The sequence below is a fragment of the Mauremys mutica genome, chromosome 9, assembly GCF_020497125.1.
Source record: "Mauremys mutica isolate MM-2020 ecotype Southern chromosome 9, ASM2049712v1, whole genome shotgun sequence".
Classification (NCBI taxonomy): domain Eukaryota; kingdom Metazoa; phylum Chordata; order Testudines; family Geoemydidae; genus Mauremys; species Mauremys mutica.
In genome coordinates, this window is record NC_059080.1 from 960223 (window position 1) to 980347 (window position 20125).

At 55.2% G+C, this 20125-nt stretch overlaps 1 protein-coding gene across 3 annotated transcripts; it reads left to right on the forward strand.

Moving 5' to 3' along the window:
- The first annotated feature begins 7136 nt into the window (after positions 1–7136).
- Positions 7137–18582, forward strand: LOC123376937 (neurofilament heavy polypeptide-like). 3 transcript variants are annotated; one of them, XM_045029220.1, is made up of 9 exons: positions 7137–8581; positions 13400–13607; positions 13780–13911; positions 14332–14487; positions 14832–14936; positions 16054–16154; positions 17075–17147; positions 17442–17510; positions 18157–18582. In XM_045029220.1, exons 1-9 carry the CDS (start codon positions 7154–7156, stop codon positions 18210–18212), a joined length of 2328 nt encoding a protein of 775 aa, XP_044885155.1. In that variant the 5' UTR covers positions 7137–7153; the 3' UTR covers positions 18213–18582. The 3 variants fall into 3 exon arrangements, with proteins under 3 accessions (XP_044885155.1, XP_044885156.1, XP_044885154.1); XM_045029221.1 differs by having other exon boundaries at positions 14329–14481; positions 18157–18581; XM_045029219.1 differs by having other exon boundaries at positions 14329–14487; positions 18157–18579.
- The last annotated feature ends 1543 nt before the right edge of the window (positions 18583–20125 follow it).

A 20125-nucleotide genomic window follows, 5' to 3' on the forward strand; every position in this document is an offset into this window, starting at 1 on the left:
TTTTCAGTTACAGCTTCGCCCAACTTTTCCATTCAACCTGGAATTTTCTATGCTAGGTGTCTGCCTCAGGGCAAATTTATTTGGAAAGCTTCAGCAAAATGATTCAGTTCTGAGAATGAGATGGGGGAAATACGTTGTTTTGCCCACTTTTTTTTTAATCTAACCATTTATCTATGAAGTGCTAGTGCCTCTACGTTTTGTAGGATAGTCTTGAAATTTGGCAGAAGGGGTGCCATGGTGTGAGGGGTGTGCCTTGTGCTGTTCCTGTGGAAAAACTACCCAAATTTGACCAAGTTATCAGCGTTTGGGGGGGGAGGGGAATCTGTTTTGTGCACACAGACTTGTTATGACAACAAGGAGTCTGGTAGCACCTTAAAGACTAACAGATTTATTTGGGCATAAGCTTTTGTGGGTAAAAAACCCACTTCTTCAGAGGCATGGAGTGAAAGTTACAGATGCTGGCATTCTATAATGACACATGAAGCGAAGGGAGTAACTCACAAGTGGAGAACCAATTCGATCAGGGTGGATGTAGTCCACTCCCAATAATAGATGAGGTGTCAATTCCAGGGAGGCAAAGCTGGCTCATTACAGAAGCAGCTTTGCCTCTCCTGGAATTGACACTTCCTCATCTATTATTGGGAGTGGACTACATCCGCCCTGATTGAATTGGCCCTGACAACACTGGTTCTTCACTTGTGAGTTACTCCCTTCGCTTCATGTGTCATTATATAATGCCTGCATCTGTAACTTTCACTCCATGCCTCTGAAGAAGTGGGTTTTTACCCACGAAAGCTTATGCCCAAATAAATCTGTTAGTCTGTATCCGCAAAAACAACAAGGAGTCCGGTGGCACCTTAAAGACTAACACGGCTACCCTGAGACTTGTTATGAGTGTGTAAAGCCCTTTGTTTTTACCAAAATATTCCTGGATTTTACAAAAGCTACTCTGGTCTGTTGTTCACCCTCCTGTCCCTGGACCAGAAGGCATTCGACAGGATGGACCACAAGTAACTCCTGGGCATTCTGCAGGAGTTCAGCTTCAGACCCCAGTTTGTGGGTTCTCTCCAGGTGCTCTACGCTTCTGCAGAGTGGACAAGTTCAACTGGACCCTGACCGAGCCAGTCAGCTTTGGGTGCGGGGTGAGTCAGGGGTGTCCGCTGTTGGGCCAGCTGTATATTCTGGTGATCAAGCCCTTCCTCTGTCTCCTCTGCCGGAGGCTGATGGGGTTGGGGCTCCCTGAGCCGGAGTTGCAGCTGGTCCTGTCTGCATATGCCAACGACGTGCTCCTCGTGGTCCAGGACCCAGGCGCCGTGGTGCGGGTGGAGGCCTGCCAGGCCCTCTATTCGGCGGCCTCCTCCGCCTGGGTCATCTGGGTCAAGAGCTCTGGCCTGGTGGTCAGGGACGGGTGGAAGGTGAGCTCCCTCCCACCCGCGCTTCAAGCCATTCAGTGGAGTGTGTGTCCACTGCTCTATCTCGACGTCTACCTTTCTGCCACGCATCCTTCTCTGCCGGAGAACTGGCAGCATTTGGAGGCCAGGGTGGGTGAGCGGCTGCGGAGATGGACAGGACTCCTCCAGTGCCTCTCCCTGTGAGGGAGGGCGCTGGTGCTGAACCAACTAGTCCTGTCCATGCTCTAGCACAAGCTCAACACCCTGAGCCCGGACCCAGGGATCCTGGCCCAGCTCCGGAGGTTAGTTCTGGAGTTTTTCTGGTCATGACTGCGCTGGGTCTCTGTAGGGGTTCCGAGTCTTCCCCTAGAGGAGGTAGGGCAGGGCTTGGTTTGCAGGGCCTGGTAGCGAAAGACATGGTAGAGACTTTTGTGGTGCAGGCAGTTTGGTATGGAGCACATTGGCAGACGCCTTCCTCCACCATCTCCCAGGGCTCCGATATAACCAGCAGCTCTCTTACCTCCCTCCGAGGGGTCTTCCGTGAGATCTCTTTGTCAGCACGGGCCTGTACCTGGGGTGGTTCACCCCCATCCCCAATACCTGTCCATTTTGCAGCGTGAGGGAGACCATGGTGATGCCTATCTAGAATGGGCCAGGTTGCAGCCCCTATTCTGGCTCCTCCAGAACCTCCTGTTGAGGTTCTGGATGCACTTTTCCCCACCCATTTTCATATATGCACACCCTGTCCGTGCCCGCTCCTTGTCAACCACCTCCTGGCACTGGCCAAAGTACCCATCTACAACACCACGAGGAGGATGCTGGACAAGAGGGTGCTCTGTGACTGTGGGGCCTCTCTCTGTTCTTCCCTGGTCTCATCTCAGATGCACCCAGGTGAGTTCCTCCAGGCGGCTTCCACTGGCTCCCTAGACAGCTTCGAGGAGCAGTGGGTGTTGCCCAGGGTTCTCTGCTCACTGTCCCCCTGGTTTTGAACCTGTGACCTCCACTCCTGGCCCTATTATTCCTTAGTTGTCCCCCATTTTCAGTTGAGTCCTGGGTCCAGTGGTTCCTCCCTCAAGGCTGGGGGAGGGGCCTATAGATGGGGGCAGGTGATTTCAATAGGCTAAGTACTCACAGCTGCAATGGAAGTCAAGGGGATGTGAGCTCTGAACATACCAAGTGCCATTTAAATACTCCAAACCGGGCCCTCATCTGAGGCTAGGCAAGGAAAAGCAGCAGATGCTTTCGACCGGAATCTCTCTGCCTCAGTCCCCGCTGCACCCACCCTGTGGGGCGCTGTGACTTTGGTCATGTTTGCTCAGCTCCCAGCTACAGATGGGTGCACATGGGCCCTGCACACGCTGCTCTGGCCCCGAGCGCCCCGGACACCAGCTACCCATGCATGGCTGGGCCTGGCAGGTAGAATTGCCATTTCAGATTTTGGCGGGGTGGGCAACTTAGGCACCTGAAAACTCTAGGGCTTTTTGCAGATAACTTAGAAATTAGCTGACTGGGGCACTGTCTCTAATTCCTATATTAGAAAAGAGAATTAAATAAATGTTAGACCCACTCAGCTCTAATACTAATGTTCTCACATCTTGTGTCAAGTCACTTAAGGAATACATGTTAGATTTAAAATTTTAATATACTTACTAAATCTTGAATACAACAATTGAAATACTCTGAGAAAAATCTAGATGACTTTCTATCACTTTTTTTGCAGTTTACCAAGCCTGTAATAGATCATTTAGCTTTGGAAACATCCTACTAGGGCAAGGCCCCGTGAGTTTATACTGCACCTGCCTGGGGCTCTAGAGGTGTTACCTCACTACAAATAAACTAGAAACTGACCTTACACAGGAGTGAAAGCAACACTTTCAAGTCACTTTCACAGTATTGCCAATCCCAAATGTTCAAAAATCATGAATCAGGCTCACCAAAAATCATGACATTGGCTTTAAACTCATGAGATTATGTAAAATGTAAAAATAATAGATTTGGTGTCCTGCTTTTTGAGCCTTTAGGATGCACTGGGGTCACATTCTGAAGCTTTCTCCACAGCCATGAGTGCTAGGAACTTCATTTTTCTTTAAGAATAAAAGCTGAAATCATCCCAGATCCACCTGACTCCAGGAGCTGGGGCTTTAAGAAAACCAATAATTATCATGAGTCATAACAAAAGCATGAGAGTTGCTAACACTCCTTTCACTTCTATTTAAAAGCTAGTTACTTTCCAGAAGACTGTTAAACACAGCACTACAGTGATTGAGCTGCAGTTCTCACAGGAGAATATTTTAAAGCAAACACCAAGAAAATTCCACGTTTAAAGTTGAGGAAAAAAATGAGGTATATCAGGGCAACTGCAGGCATAAAAGGAAAATAAACAGGCACAGGAGCTCTGGGCAGCGCTTCCTCTTAAAAGAAAGTTGGAGGGTCAAATCTTCTAGTCCTTAATCCAGTAAAATTTCTATTCCCTCCACTCATAGATATTAACATGTGTTTTGTAAGTATACACTTCATACTTAAATATCTAAGCCATCTTATCCAGGGCTACACATCTTATACACACTGACTCTCAGGGACTGTATTGTCTGGCATATTCTGAACAGTGCTGAGCACACAGATGGTGCCCAGTGAACAATACACACAATGACAATAATCATCGACTTTATGGACTCTGGATGCAGTTTCTTTTCTTTGTTCTGGAATTGGCCTGGATACAGCTGAAACTCTAAGAATTTGAGGCATAAACATATCTGATACTTATGACACTTTCTGGTTCCTTCCTTTTCTCGAACTCAGAATTAAAATGATGATAAAATGGTCTTCAATTAAAATGTAAAATTGCACAGCAGCCATTGCTCTACAATCCAGCCTGGGGCAGAACCTGCCACCCCTTGGGAGTTAAGTGATCTCCTCTCATCTGACTCTCATTCTCCAGCCTTCCTGACCTCTGTGCTGCTTTTCATATTGTCAGACATCCCAGCCTCCTGGGACCGTTTGCTGGAATCTCAGAGAACTGGCCACCTTTGTTTTGCTCCCGTCTGAGTCCTCCTTTTTTGAACTATGCAGCAGAGAGAAAGAGGCTGGTCCAGCGGAGAGGGAGCTAGCCCTGAGAGACCTACTCCCCTCCCCACCCCGACTTCCCGTCTGAGCTCAGGCCAGTGCCTTACGGCATAGGCGCCGACTTCCCCTCTGCCCAGTGGGTACTCAACACCCTCCCCCCACACCATGCCTGGCCCCACTCCCACTCCACCCAAAGTCCCCAACCCGCCTTTTCCCACCCCAGCCCCGCCACCTTCTGCTCTCTTCCCCCAAGTCCCCACTCCTGCCCTGCCTCCTCTCCCATAGGCGGCAGGTTCGTATAATTTTTGGTGGGGCCCAAAATGGTGGTGTCCCATCCTCTGCCCTGCTCCCGCCCTGTAAGCTGATATAAAATTAAGCTACAATGCGTCAGCACCACAAGATTACAAGGGTCAATTAAAAGTGGAAAGTCAGAAGCAGCACTTGCCTGCTTCAATATACGGTATTAAATTTTGTTGCACCTGTTGTGACAAAGTGGGAAAGTTCTTAATGTTTTCTCTGAATAATGTGTGGATGCCTCAGTTTCCCCTGCAAAGTGCCAACTGACGGTGTTGGGGACAAAGAGATCAGGTGGCCTCCTTGTCCGGAAGAGACACAAAGGCCAGATGAGGGAGTGTCAGTTTGGAGCTGGCTGGGGAAATCGGGAGAGGCCCAGAACATGGGTCTGGGCTCCCCACCCCCAAGATGGACCTGACTGAGGGGTCCTGTTTTCTGTACCTACAAGCTCTGTTTTAGACTGTGATCCTGTTGTCTAATAAACCTTCTGTTTTACTGTCTGGCTGAGAGTCACATCTGACTGCGGAGTTGGGGTGCAGGGACCTCTGGTTGCCCCAGGACCTGCCTGGGCAGACTCGCTGCAGAAAGTGCATGGTGTGGAAGGGCATGCTGAATGCTCTGAAGTCAGACCCAGGAATGTGTGAGCTTCTTGCTCTGGAGACAGTATGCTCAGAGAGGAGGCTCCCCCAGAGTCCTGACTGGCTTTGTATGGAGTTGTTCCAAAGCATCCCCTTCCACACCATGCGCTTCCTGGAAGTCTGCACAGGCACTGACTCTCCCTCCTCTGGCCTTTGTCTCTTTTCCAGGCATTAGGAGGCCACCTGATCTCTTTGTTCTCCAACACCTTCAGTTGGCACCTTGCAGGGGGGTGGCCCAGGCCATCAGTTGCCTGGAGGCAGGGTTGCAGCCATTCTCTGTGCAGACAGCATCACACTGGCCCTCTAGGGCTTTACAACAATCACACCCCCTTATCCCACCATCTAGAGCCTTAAGAAATGCATTGGGGAAACTGAGGCACACAGACAGTATTCAGAGAAAACACCTGTATATGACCAATTACATACTTTGAAGGGTGTAAAATAATCAAATATTGTGCTAAATACAATGATACTCCAAACTGACCACCAAATTTAAGTTGCATGTTTTTCCCCTCAGGTGAAGGTTCTGGGGTGGGGCTGGGGATGAGGGGTTCATAGTGCAGGAGCGTGCTCGGTGCTGGGGGTGCAGGCTTTGGGATGAGGCAGGGCTGAGGATGAGGGACTTGGGGTGCAGACAGGCTGCCCCAGGGCTAGGGCCAGAGAGGACTCCCCATCCCCATCACCACCACTGGCAGCAGCAAGCTCCAGGGGAGGGACCCCTCCTCTGTCCCCCTACCCCCCACAGCACACTCACTCTGCACCACAATCACTGCACATGCTCCTAGGGCCCCTCAGGTCCAGAAAGCTCACTCCCCAAGAGCCCATATAAGTTGGCGCCCATGTCCTCTCCACCTTCTCCCCGAACGTGCCACCTCCCTGCTCCTCCCCCTCTCCGAGAAAGCCCAAAGCGCCGCCAAACAGCTGTTAGGCGGTGGAGGGGTGGGACCTGCTGCTCAGATACTACCATGATGAGGCCACATAAGTACCACAAGTAGAGTGGGAACTTCTCTGTACCACTGCTATCCCTTCCCTGGGTTTTGCCCCTTCTTTTCACCTACACCCCCAAATCTCCCTCTTTTCTGAATGTAACGTTGGCTCAAAGGGCTTGGCTGTATTTTTTCTGAGTCCCCTGCGTTCACTGTAAAACAATTCCCTCCCCCTCACCCCGGATTCCTGTTTTAGAGGCACTGCTAGAGATTATAAAGTATCGGACTTGCTGCCCCCAACCTGAGAGCGAGAACTGTGTTTTTCTCTGACAATTGCTAGACTTTCAGATCATTAATTTAATCGCCAGCTCTTTCTTACCTTCCTCACCTCGCCCGTTTGTAAAGAAAATACTGACTCCCTGCCCCAGGGTGACCAGATGTCCCGATTTTGGGTCTTTTTCTTATACAGGCGCCTATTACCCCCACCCCTGTCCTGATTTTTCACACTTGCTGTCTGGTCACTGCCCGGGGCACCTGGCTCTCCCCGCAGAGCCCAGCCTGGGCCGTAGTTACAGCCCCCAGCACGCCTGGGCGCCCACGCGTGACTGCGGCCCAGCGCGGGGAGACCCCGCCCACTCCCATTGGACAAGGCAGATCCCCATTCCTATTGGTGAGCTATTGGCACGTGCGCAGGAGCGCTGCGCGGTGACTGGCTGAGGGAATAGAGCGCGCTGATTGGTGGCGAGGCGCCCAATAGCCTTGAGCCGCGGCGTACGAAAGCGGGGCGGCGGAGGGTTCCACATCGCGGGGCGGGTTCGCTGGCGCCTGCGCGCGTGGCGGCATGAAGGACCCGCAGCCCCCGCCCGAGGCCGCGCACGCGTGGGGCGGCCCGGGGAGCCCCGCGCGTGGCGCTGCCCACGGGCCCGGCTCCAGCCCCCGGCGTGACGGCGCGGGCGAGGAGCAGGAGGCGGCGGCGGGGCCCTCGCCGGCCGCTGTCCCCGCGTGGGACCCCGAAGCGCTGCCGGCCCGGGCCCGGACCCAGCGCTACCTGAGCCCGGTGTGGGAAGAGGAGCCGGAGCCCGCGGGAGCCGCCCGCGGGAGGAAGCCGGAGGCCCCGTCCCCCGACCTGCTGCAGCAGGCGCGGCTCCGGCCGGGCTGCGGCTCGCCCGGGACCCCGCTCTTCCGGAGCTTCTTCGCCGAGGAGTGTCTGGCCATCGCGCGGCAGCTGCAGCGGCCCGGCCCGGAGCCCGCCGGCATCGAGGCGGAGCCCCTGCCCCTGCCCCTGGAAAGCACCTGGGCTGAGGCGCCGCCGCGCTCCGGCCGGCCGGGCAGCGGGCCGGCTGAGCCCGGCCTGGAGCAGCCCGTTCCCCGGCAGGCGGAGGAGGGGCTGCGGGGCTGGGGGAGCCCAGGGGCCGGGCCAGGCGCGGGCGCGGCGGACAGCGAGCCGGGGGCCCGGCTGGGGCTGGCTCTGGATGCTCTGAACCTCACGGTGGAGCTCCAGGGTTCTGGTCACAGCGGCGCCTCCCTCAGGCAGACCACGTTCGAGGTGTCCGCCGCTAGCCAGCTCGGGGCCACGGTGACCCTGCCTGCGGAGAGGGAGCCGCTGGCTGACCAGTCCCAGGCGGATGAGCTGGAGCGGAGCAGGTCTGCTTATAGAACCCACGAGCTGGACACCGTATCCAATGAAAGCGCCGTTTCTCTAGGCTCCAGCTCCTTTGCAACCTCCACCCCGCTGATGGGGCCAGCCAAGTTTCACTTTGTGACAGGCAGTCCCCTAGGAGATGACTTGGAACAGAGGGACCCAAACGCCTCTAGACGTTCAGTGCCAAGAGAGCTAACCTGCCCAAGTCAGGCTGGCTCCAAATCTGCGGCACCCAAGGTAGCCCAGAGCGCCAGGCCCCAGTGCGGGAACCTACCCGAAGGAGAGTCCCGTGACAAGGCCACTCTCAAACCACCTCAGAAGAGTACTGCCTTGCCTGTCTCTTCCAGAAGCTACACCAGTACTGAAGGCCAAGCTGCTATCAAATCACTGCCCCTGGCCATTACCACCCCAAGAGCAAGTAGGAGTCTGGCCCTCGCTTCCTTTGAGTCTCGGAGAGCTTCTCGGGAGCTGCGGAGAGCAGGCCTGCCTCCAAGGAGCAGAGGCATCGCCTCGGAGGGGAAAGCAACAAGACTGTCTCTGGGTAACTGCCGACCCAGCATGCAGAAAGCAGCTGCCACTGGAAAAACAAGCCAGGGATCCAACGTGGAGATCCAGCCTGCTGCCCAAGTAAGTGGTGGTGGTGGGGTGTGTGCTACAGCTTCCTGCCGACTAGTAATGCTAAGTGCCTCTTCTAACTGCCCCTGACTTCAGGATCCCATTGGAGCAGCGTGATGGAGGGACCAAGGTGCCAGTTCAGTTTTGTTTTGTGGGGGCAAATTTAATCCTGATTCCAAGGGCTACTTAGGCACCTGGGAACTCTAGGGTTTGTGGGTTTTTTTGTTTGTTTTGCAGGTAACAGAAATTAGCTGATAGGAGCACTGTATCTAATCCCCATGTTTAAAAAAATGATTAATAAATATTAGACCCACTCAGCCCTAATACTAACGTTCTCACATCTTGTGTCAAGTCATTTAAGGGACACTGGTTAGGTTTAAAATTGTAATCTATATTCTGTGATAGACCCAGGCCAGTTGGGTATAGCAGAAGGCAGATATACTGGCCACTGGATTAACAGTTGTCTGTTCCCTGACTGACCAGAGCAGGGGCTGCTCCAGGCTAATGAGAAACACCTGACTCTAATTAACCTGTAAAGAGTCAGGTGAGGCCATTCAGTTAATGTGACCACCTGACTCTAATTAAGGCCCTGCTGATACTATAAAAAGGGCTCACTCCAGTCAGGCAGAGGAGAGCCAGGGAGCCAGAGGAGAGGAAGTGCGGCTGATGGGCTGGTTACTGAAGACACCCTCAAACCATCGTTAAAGAAGCCCTAAGGTCAGGGTGAAGAAGGGAGAAGCAGGAGAGCTGTGGGGAAGTGGCCCAGGGAAATGTAGCAACTCTGGCAGTGAAAGGTTGGCTGCCAACATCTGCTACCATTAGGGTCCCTGGGCTGGAACCCGGAGTAGAGGGCGGGCCCGGGTTCCCCCCAACTCACCACTACAGGAACATCTCCTGGAAGGGGAAGTCAGGTCCCTGTCAGGACAGGAGGCTGAACAGAGACTGTGGGAGTTCTCTCACCAACCTCCTTGCAGCCTATGATGAAAAGGGCTCGGTAGACTGTAACCCTGGCCCTAGAGCGAGGAGGGCTACGTGGAGGGTCATAGTGAGCCACCGAGGCTAAGCATAAACCGCCTAGAAGCGCGGGACCCACAGGAGCAAGGTCAGAGCTCTGCCACAATTCTTTGTTACTAATTCTTAAATACAACAATTGTAGAAAGATCTAGATGGCTTTCTATCACTTTTTTGCAGTTTGTCAAACTTGGAATAGATCATTTAACTTTGGAAACCTACTAGGGCAAGGCCCTGTGAGTTTATACTGCAGATGCCTGAGGTTGTTGGGATGTTACCTCACTACAAATAATAGACTAGAAACTGATCTTAAACAGGAGTGAAAGTGACACTTTCAAGTCATTTTCACAATATTGCCAATCTCAAATGGTCAAAATCATGAATCAGGCTCACCAAAATCATGAGGTTGGCTCTAAACTCATGAGATTATGTAAAAATAACCGATCTGGGGTTCTTTTTATTTGCCTTCTGCTTTTTTGAGCCCTTACGGTGCACTAGGGTCACATTTTGAAGCTTTCTCCACAGCCACGATGGCTAGAAACGTCATTTTTCTTTAAGAATGAAGGCTGAAATCATCACGTATCCCCTTGACTCCAGGAGCTGGGGCTTTAAGGAAAACAATTATCATGAGACTCACAACAAAAATCTTGGTAACACTTTTACTTCTGTTTAAAGGCTAGTTACTTTCCAGAGGGCTCTTAAGCACATCACTACAGTGATTGAGTTGCAGTTCTCACAGCAGAATATTTTAAATCAAACACCAAGAAAATTCCCCATTTAAAGTTGAGGAAAAAAATTGAGACCTCTGAGGTATATCAGGGCAACTGCAGGAGGAAAGGAAAATAAACAGGCACAGGAGCTCTGGGCAGCTCTTCCTTTAGAAAGAAGGATCAAGGGTCAAATCTTCTAGTCCTTAATCCAGTAAAACTTCTGTTGCCATCAGTGCCTCTACTCATACATCTAAACATCAGTGAACATGTGATAACATGTGTGGTCAATTACTATACACTTCATGCTTAAATATCTGAGCCATCTTATCCAGAGCTACACAGCTTTGATGCATTGGCTCAGGGACTGGATTTTCTGGCATATTGTGAACACTGCTGAGCACACGGATGGTGTCCAGTGAATAATGCAAATCATGACAATAATTGTTGGCTTTATGGTGTGGAAGTAGAGACTCTGTGGATGCAGTTTCTGTTTTGTTCTGGAATTGGCCTGGATACAGCTGAAACTCTCGCCATAAACACATCTGATACTCGTATGACACTCTGTTTGTTCTGAGTTTGAGAAAAGGTAAGAATCAATGACTGAACAAAGTGGTTTTCAGTTAAAATGTAAAATTGCACAGCAGCCATTGCTCTACAACCCAGCCTGGGGCAGAACCTGCCACTCCTTGGGGGTTACGTGATCTCTTCTCATCTGACTCTCATTCTCCAGCCTTCCTGACGTCTGTGCTGGTTTTCATACTGTCAGACATGACCTCCATCCTGGATCAGTTTGCTTGACTCTGAGAGCTGGCTGCGTTGGGTTAGCTCTCATCTATCGGGGACGCACACGCACACAGAGAGCTGCTGGATAGGGAATTAGCCCTGAAAGACCTGGGTTCTACTCCCCCCATCGACTTCCTGTCTGACCCCAGGCCAGTGCTTTAAGGACATTTCCAAGGTTTTTAGGCACCCAGAGATGCTGCTAGGTATCTAGTGGGGTTTACAAAGCACCAAACTTTCTAAGTGCATTTGAAAATCTCACTAGGTGCCTAAAAAAACAAGGAGTCCGGTGGCACCTTAAAGACTAACAACATTTATTTGGGCATAAGCTTTTGTGGGTAAAAACCCCACTTCTTCAGCTGCACTTAAATACCTTTGAAAATCTGGCCTTTAGTCTGTGTGTGCCTCAGTGCCCCCTCTGGACAATGGGGATAACAGCCCTGCTCTACCTCCCGGAGAGGCTGGGAGGAGAAATAGATTAGACCTTGTGAGGCTTAGGCTCAGATACTACGGTGATGAGGCTACATAAGTACCACAGGTAGCGTGGGCACTTCTCTATACACTGCTAGCCCTTCCCTGGGTCCGACCCCTTCTTTTCACCAGCACCCCCACATCTCCCCCTTTTCTGAATGTAACGTAGGCTCAGTGCTTTGCTGCATTTTTTTCTGAATCCCCTGATCTCTCTGACACAATCCTTCCTACCCCCCAGGGAAGGACTCCTCTTTTACACCTAAACTTCCATACCCTTCATTTAATCACCAGCCTTTCTTATCTTAATCACCCTGCCTCTGTTTGTAAACAAAATACTGACTCCCTGCCAGAGGGGCACCTCTCTGCAGAACACATTTCACACCAAGCCTGTATCTACGCTGCCACTTTCAGCGCTAAAACTTAAGTCATTCAGGGACAAAAGTTTTAGCGCTGAAAAGCGCCAGTATAGGCCACGCTTTTGCTGCTCTCAGCGATAAAGCTCCCAGCCCTCATTCGAGGTGGTTATTTTGTATGGCCGGGGGGAGAGCTCTTCCCGCCCCTGGGCGATAAAGCGTGATTACATTGCCCCCATCACAGCACTGCAGCGGCAGCCTGGCCGTGCTGTAAGTGGGCAGTGTAGACATGCCCTAATCCTGTGCTGTAGTTAAGAGCTCTACCTGGGAGCTTGCAGACCTCCTGTATGAAACTCAGAGTGGGGCTCCCATCCTTCCCTGCACCCCCGAATTGGCACCCTTGGGAGGAACGTGCCCACGTTTCTGGGAGAATAACTGAACTGAGGGAAGAGAGTTAAATCGGGAGGTGGGGAGAAGACACTGAGTCAGGGAGGCTGCGCCTCTCTTGCTCCACCCACCAGCTGGATCCACTGAGGATAGGGAGAATGCGGGTTACCCAATCAGTCCATAGAGGAGCTGGAAGACTCCTTCCCAAGGGATGTCTACCATAGTGCTTAAGGGCATGTCTGCCTGGGGTGGATAAGGAGCTACTCCATAATTCCTCCTAAGGGACTCTGCCACTTTCTGAAGCACGTGGTACAGGATACTGTCAGATGGGATGCTGGACCTTGGTCTGTCTACGCAGCAGAAGCTGTGCATGGCAGGCATACCTGAGCTGGATTGAATCGAGGTAGCCTGGGTAATGACAGGGTGACATGGGTACCAGACCTACTACTGTTGTGGGGGAGACCTGAAGGCGAAGCAGCCCTGCCCTGGTGGCTTGGGAAGGGTGACTGTGAAGTTAGAGGCGGGGGACGTTGGCTCACGTTGACCCTTAGAACAGCCTGGTTTGGATCTGTGAACTGGAGGCCCTTGTGGTGGAGCTAGGAGACGCTGGTTTGAGGAAAGCTGGTACAGGTGGGTGGATACTAAGACGGGGGCTATGGGCCTCTCAAAAGCTGGCCTAGGCTTAATCCCTAGATGTGGGCAGTGACTCCACTCTGGAAGCTCCCCATGCAGGGGGAGCCTTGGCAGTCGCACAAGGAGTAGCAGGGTAGGCAGAGGGCCTGGGACTGGCCATCTGCAGGTTCCTAGTGCTTCTCTGGAGACCTGGTTTATCGCTGTTGTGATGCGATGGTGGCTCTGGAAATGCCACTTCAGAGGGGCTGCTCCTTCTGTGGTGAGGGGCGGGAGTGAGCCACAGACTTCAGGCCAGGGGTTCTTCAGGAGGCAGAGGAGTCCACCAGAGCACCCCCTGGGCTGGCTGCTGCTCTGGAGGTGGGATTGGACAGACTCAGGTTCTGAGCCTGCGTCTGAATGGTAGCAGGGGAGGGGGCAGAAGAGGCCTGGCCTGCCTCCCTGCTTGCCACCAGGGTCTAACCCATGGCTCATCTGTCTGGCTCTAGCTCCCTGCCAGCGGCACTGTGAAGCGGAGTGCTACAAAGCTACCTTGCAGTGAGAAGTGCCCCTCATCCCTCCAGCCTCCTATCAAAGTCCCAGGACTCAGCAGCAGCAGACCCTTGCTCATGGGATCCGGGGTTTCTCTGGGTCCAGGGATCCTCTGCATGAGCAAAGGGGCTGGAGCTCCTGGAACCAAACTCCCAACTCACCCAGGTGAGCAGACTCAATGGAAGGAGGCCAGTAGTGTTGGGGATGGGATGAGGTGGGAAGGAGGGTCTGACCTGATGGGGAGGCCAGCTGCTGTCTGTGGCAATGCCCTGGCTGGACTTTTCAGCTGCCCCTGGCGGCTGTGAAATCCTTGTTCTCCTTTCCTTCTCTTCCCCAGGTACCAGGCTCAGACTAATGAAGGCCAGACCCAGCAGCATGCAGCACATCAATGGGACCCTGCAGCCAACATGCACTCTTCCCACTGGGCATCCAGGAGCCAGATCCAGCCCCCAGGACAAAGAGACGGAAAGTAACTGCCTGTAATCCTGCTGTGTGCGGAGCAGGGAGCCCTGTAGTGCTGCAGGCAGGGAGCAGCGTTATGGGGGAGCACCCCCAACGCTCATCTGGAGAGCAGCATGGGCTGGGAACGGAAGGTGCCTGCTCACGTGTCTTGGGAGTGCTGTGCTGGACCTAGCTCCAGCTCCGTGGTGTTCTGTGAGCTGCCGCAGCCTTGCTGTCTGAGCTTTGCGCTTGCTGTGTGGTGGGAGTGCTGCGTTCTGGGCAGGGGAGGCTGGGGGTTCCTTAGCTAGGGGCAGAGCGTGAGGAACATGGCTAAGCTCTGAGGCTGCATACGCACATGCTCCAGTTCCTGACCATGCTATTCTGGGGCCAGCCCCTCTGCAGCTGGGCTAGGTCTCCTCCAGGCTAACGCTCCTCACCTCCTCAGCAGGTGTCGCCAAACCTGGCTGCAACAAGCTGCCTGTTCGAAGGGCTGCCACCACCGCGATTCCTGCCAGGGCTCCCCTCTCCCGACTGAGACCAACAGGGAGGACAACAGCCTCCCCCAGAAGGCTCCCTTCCCCCAAGCGAGCTCGCCTAGGTAAAGGTAGGTCTGGGAGGGGAAGGGGCTCGCAGTCCTGGTGCCTCCCTACTGCAGGCAGGGCTGGTGGACAGAGAGCTGCAGGGCCAGGTCAGATTATCCATCTCCTCCCCCGTCTTCAGAGAAGCCGGCTGATTCCTGGGGTGTAGTGTGCACGCTGGGCTTCACAAGGGGCTGCACAGTGTGAAGCAGAAGTGCTATTTTGAGCCTCCTTCCCCAGAGCCCTCCTGGGCTTTCCCAGCCTGGAGCTCCAGTCGACGGCTCCATCAAGGAGTGCCCTGGTTAGGGCAGACCCCACTGGCTTGACACTACCTGGGCAGCGACTGACACCCTTCGCCTTTGCTTTCTAGACACTAACTCAGCAGCAGCTGCACAAGCCCTGGAGCCCCGTGGAGGCGAAGGAGACACTGAGGACAAACCAGCGCTGGCTGTGGGGGAAGAGTGCACCAGTGCAGGTGAGCGAGCCGTTCAGTGGCTTTGGGATGGTGAGCGGTTCGGGGGCTGGGTTCTTGGCAAAGGGAGCAGGAACTCCTGCCTGGGTGGTTCCTTTGCCAGGCTTGCTTCTCCCGGCGCCAAGGCACACCTCCTCCTTCCACTGGGATTGGGGAGGCTCTCGGGCGGGGCTCTGACAGGATTAGACAGCACACAAGCCTGGCATCATCGTCCAACCCACCCCTTCAGTGCCGCTGCCCTGGGCCAGCCACTGGCTGCTTAAGGCTCCCATCTGCATTTGTGGCTCCTGAGATTCTCTGATTTGCTGGCCAGGGCTAAAGGGGAGTGGCAAATGGCATAGTGTGTTTGGAGCCCATCTCCACATCCTCTGTAGGCTCCTGGCGGGAGAGTCTGTGCGGAGCTCCGCTCCTGAAGGGGCGGGAAGAGACCGCAAATCTCTGCCAGTAAACAAAGGGAAACGTAGCTCCCTGACTAAGCCAGCGGACTGTTCCACGCCCTTGGGGCCAGAGCCTGTATCGCCCTTTGTGCAGCTGAGCTCCGCAGGCTTGGAGCTGCTGGCTCTCGTCTCCAGATCGCTCTGGGGCAGGAGGCAGGGCCTTCCCGACCCCAAGGGCTGCAGCTCTGGAGTGATCCCACCCTCCCCATCCAATGCCCCCTCCTCTGGGTGGCAGGGCCTTTCCCACAGCCCATCAGGATAATTCTCTGCTCTGCCAAAGAACTGCCCTGATGCTTGGGGCATTGCTATGCTGTTCCCGGCCCTGGGGAGAATTGGACTAGCCTTGGTGAAGGCATTTGGGGCACCTGAACAGTAACCAGTGTTAAGACTTGGTTGCCCCTTGGATGCCTGTGGGCAATTTGGGGGACGTTTTAAGTGGTGCAGGTGCAACTTCTTGCCAGTGGAGGGCAGCAGCATCCCAAGAAAATGCCCTGTGCCGGAACAAAGACTTGTCCTGTGCCTGTGAGTGGCAGCTGTTCAGACTGCAGCACGGGGGCAGGGAGCGCCTGGGACCCACCCCGATCCAGGTACCTGGAGCAAGGTGGTGGGGGGGGGGGGAGGGAGGAGCAGGAGACGGGATGGACCTGGATGGTTCGGCACCATGTCTGAGTCTCTCTTTGCAGGTGGAATGGCCCAGCCTCAGACGGGTGGGAATTCCCCAGCTCCTCTCAGTTTCCTCCCTGACTCTGCCCTGGAGAGTGGAGGTGCAGTGTCCTCCATGCAGGTAACAGCCAGCTGTCTCCTGGCATCGCTCAGCACAGCTCTCACAAGGCATCTGGGGTGCGGCGCAGCAGGGCCAGGGGGATGGCGGGATGAAGGAGGTGCTCTGTGGGGCTGGGATTGGCCCTGGGATACCTCAACCTTAAACCATGGGCTCTTCAGGGCAGGGGCTCTGGTGGCTTTCAGCCAGGCTGGGCATGAATGCAGAGCAGCTCCCAAAGCTGCACCCAGGCAGCAGTGAGGTGAGACTTGGAGGGGAGGAAGAGCTTCAGAGCATTCTCTTTCCTTGAACTCCCACCCTTAGTCATCCCAGTGCTGCTCTCAGCAGGGCTCCCTACTCCACAGAGCCCTGGAGCTGCACACTCGTCCTGCCTGGGAGTGGCCTGGATGTGTGAGCTGCTGCTCCCTCTGCTGCCCTGACCAGTCTCCCCAGTGGGAGATGCTGGTGGCCACGGGGGAACTGGGCACAGGCCATGGAGCTCTGCTGCAAGGAGGTGTGAGCAGCCCTGACTAAGTGCAGGCCCATTGCTTTGACTTGGCCCTGCCCAGACATGTTGCGCTGTTCGCATGCAGCAGACGGGCTACAAGCCAAGCAGATGGGAACAGTGTTCTTCTAAACGCTTGGGAGGTGCCTGACACTATATTGATGGGGCCGCGTCCGTGCTCTGCCGTCTCCCCTGTGCAATGCCATGTCCACCTCTGGTGCTCAAAGCTCCCACTTCCCAGGGAATTACTTCCATCGGGCACGTGCCAGCTACAGACTGTCTTGATGCAATGGGTTGTTCTGGTGTCCAGCCCCACCCAGGAGGGGACCAGGGTCCCCCTATGAAACTCTGCTCCAGACCCCTGCAGCATCAAAGTGCACTGGGCAGGGGGCAGCAGAACGGCTTCCCTGGTTGGTGGTGAACAGCCTTTCTCTGTCAGCTTCCAGATCAGCTGCTCTCCCAGGAGCTGCAGAGAGTAAGGAGTGAGCTGCAGAGAGTGAAGAATGAGCTTGGTATGTGGGGCAGAAACCCCTCCCCCTCCTAACGGTGCCATTCTAGCGCGTAAGCGGGAGCTGGAGCACTGCTGCTGAAGCATGGCCCCTGGGCGGGGTCGGGGGGCCCCTCCAGTTCCTGGGAGCCCCAGCGCCCGTGCTGCGGTTGGGCACTGAGTCCTTGTGTCCCTGCCCCGTGCAGTGGGAACAACCACCAGAATCTCGGGCTCCCTTCCCCTCTGCCCAGCAAGCATCCCTGCCGGGCGCTCTGCCAGCAGCTACTGGGCACACGCTGAACTCTCCCCTGTTCCTCAGCTGCAAGAGATGCCCAATGTGAAGCCTATCGAAGGACGATCTCCTCCCTGGAGGCTCAGCTGAGGGCAGGTAGGTGATCCCCTCCTCTGACAGTGGCCATGCCCCTGGAAATCCCTCCTGCCAACCTTCCCAAAGCCCCCTCCTTGCCTGAGGAAAGGTGGCACTGTGAGCCCAGCACACAGGGAGAGTGAGACCCACAGCTTCACCCCCCGCCCAGCAGCTGGAGCAGTCTGTGTGGGGTCACCCCACGAGCCCACTGTGGACCATAGCCTGTGCCCCAGGGCGGGCAGACCATGCACTTCTTTACAGCGCCCAGGGTGAGGTGCTATCCTTAGCTCAATGCCTCCCGCCCCCGCACAGAGTTGGCTCAGGAGCTGGAAGCATCTTGTCTGGTACCAGCTCCCTGGGCTGGGGGCCCTGGCCTTTCCCTCGCGGGTGGGCCAGACTGCGCTGGAGTGTCCACATCCCTCCTGCTGTGCCCTTCCCATAGGCAACGGGAGCACCATTGTGCAGACTAGGCCAGGGGTTAAGGGTTCGTGCTATCGGGCAGCTGGCCTGCTTGCCTGTGCCATGGTGCCAGCCGTTCTCCCTGCCTAGGCCCTGCTTGTGGCCGCCTCAGAGCCAGGCGTGTGCTGAAGTGACAGGAGTGAGCTGCAGTGACTCGCAGTCAGTGTCTTTTGTCCTATGATGCCTCTGTTTGTTCCCCGTCCCCCAGGCTCCTTCCCGGAGGGCTGGTGCACAAAACAGGACTGTGCCTTGGAAGGCGAGTGACAGCGAAGCATGGAGGGCCTGTGTCTGCCTGTTACAATAGCCTCTCTAGCTGGCGCCTCGCAGGGGTGTGCTGCTCTGGGGAGCCTGAAGGGAAACCCTGCAGCTCAGCACCTGGAGTGAGCGGTGGCTGTTCACATGGACACCTGCAGGGGGGAATTCTTAATTGTGGCTTTTTAAAAAAAGGTAAATAAAGTTCTCTTCCTTCCCCTGGGTGCTGTGCAGAGCCGCCCCCCTGCTCCCCTTGGCGTGTGTTACTGCGTGGGCCGGGGGGCATGCAGCCTTGCAGGGCCCAGCGCTCCTGGCAGGGCCAGCTGGAAAGAGCCCCCCAGGCTAGGCTGCAGCCAGCGCCCAGCACAGGAAGCACCACTCGGAGGGCTGGACGTGGCCCCCTTGCAAACTGGGTCCTGTCGTCTTGCCTGTGGTACATGGAGTCCCATAGTGCACCTCACCTGCCTGCCCTGGGCACAGCTCCCTTCTCACAGCTTCCCTCCGAGGCACTCGGTAGCTGAGGCTGGTGGGGCTGGTACCCATGGACTCTGGGGCTGTGGGTCCCTCTGTGGCCCGCACTCACATCACAGCATCTGGTGGGTGGGCAGGGAGCTAGGACAGACTGGCTCCAGCAGTGCCAGCTGCTTGGGCTTTAAGGAATCCACCTCTGCACTCTGCCTTGAGGGCACCTGTCTCTCCCAGCCCTGGTTCTGACCCAGCCAACAAGCACCCAGTGGGTGGGGGGAAGGAGAGGCCACAGGCCCCTTCCTTAGTGCCTAGTCCCAAATCACTCTCACTTCCTCCCCTGTGAGAGGAAATGTCCCAGGGTGGCAGCCAGCATGAGGTCATCACAGCGTCTTCCAAGCCTCCTGCAGCTGAACTGAAAGTGGGCGAAGCCTCTGCCATCAGCTGGTTCCAGCCTCGAGCTTGCGGAGGGAGAGACCGCATGGGGGAGGGAAGAAGATGTCTTCCCTGCTGGGGATTCCTGGGGAGGCCTACGTGTTCCTCTTCAAACTCACTCCTACAGAGGGGCATGCCTAGGCCTCTTGGTAGAGGGATTACTAATCCCTTCCTAAGGGCAGGCAAACAGCCAGCGTGTCTCCTGTAGCATTAGCCTTGGGGCTAGGAAGGGCTCTGCAAGTTGTGCAGCTGGGGGTTGGAACCGCCGCTCTGGTGCGAGGCGGTGCCTGGCCTGCAGCCCCAGTTACTGTTATCTTCCTTCTGAGCTTTGCTTAGACCTCCGTAGGTGCTGCCGCTGCCCCTTGTGCCCAGTTCTGGTTGTCTGGCAGAGGCTGGGCCTAGAAGGGAGCCAGCTAGTTCTGGTTAAAGCCACCGAGGGCAGTGTGATGCTGCCTGGCCAGGGCAGCGTTCCGTGGAACTGGCCAGGAAGGTGCGAGTGCTCACCCAGTGTCTCTGCGGGCTGGCTTGACTCCTCCATGCAAGAGATTTCCAGGGGCATGCCCCCACAGCCAGCTCTTCACGCTGTACGTGTGACCGCTCCAGGGGACTGTTCGCTGAAGAGCGGGGGGGGGGGCGTGGCTCTGCTGTCCCCCCAGCAAGGTGGGCTTGTTACCTGCACACATTAGGGCACCCCACCTTTTCCCAGGCCGTAGGGCTCCAGCTGTAACCTGGTTAATTTAGGCATCCCCACCTCTTCCCAAATCATAGGGCTCCAGGAGAAAAACACCTACCCTTCCCTATGCGTAGGGCTCCGGGCATCACATGGACCAGGTTAGTAAGTACCCACACCCCTTCCCTATGCGTAGAGCTCCGGGCGTACACTACGTGTGCAGGACTTTGAGCTGTGAAAGAGCCTTACATAGTAAAAGCCAGATCCTCTGTTTATTAACAATCACCGAGCAGCATACACAGTAAGCATGCAATGCCATGCTCACCAATCCTGATCACGCAGGCAGCCTTTCCCT

Bases quoted from the DNA above. Each gene is read 5' to 3' on its own strand.
- LOC123376937 (XM_045029219.1), top strand. From the start codon at position 7,154: ATGAAGGACCCGCAGCCCCCGCCCGAGGCCGCGCACGCGTGGGGCGGC. The intron at 13,608-13,779 runs GTGAGCAGACTC...TCTCTTCCCCAG, and splicing joins CAAACTCCCAACTCACCCAG to GTACCAGGCTCAGACTAATG. The intron at 13,912-14,328 runs GTAACTGCCTGT...TCACCTCCTCAG, and splicing joins CCAGGACAAAGAGACGGAAA to CAGGTGTCGCCAAACCTGGC.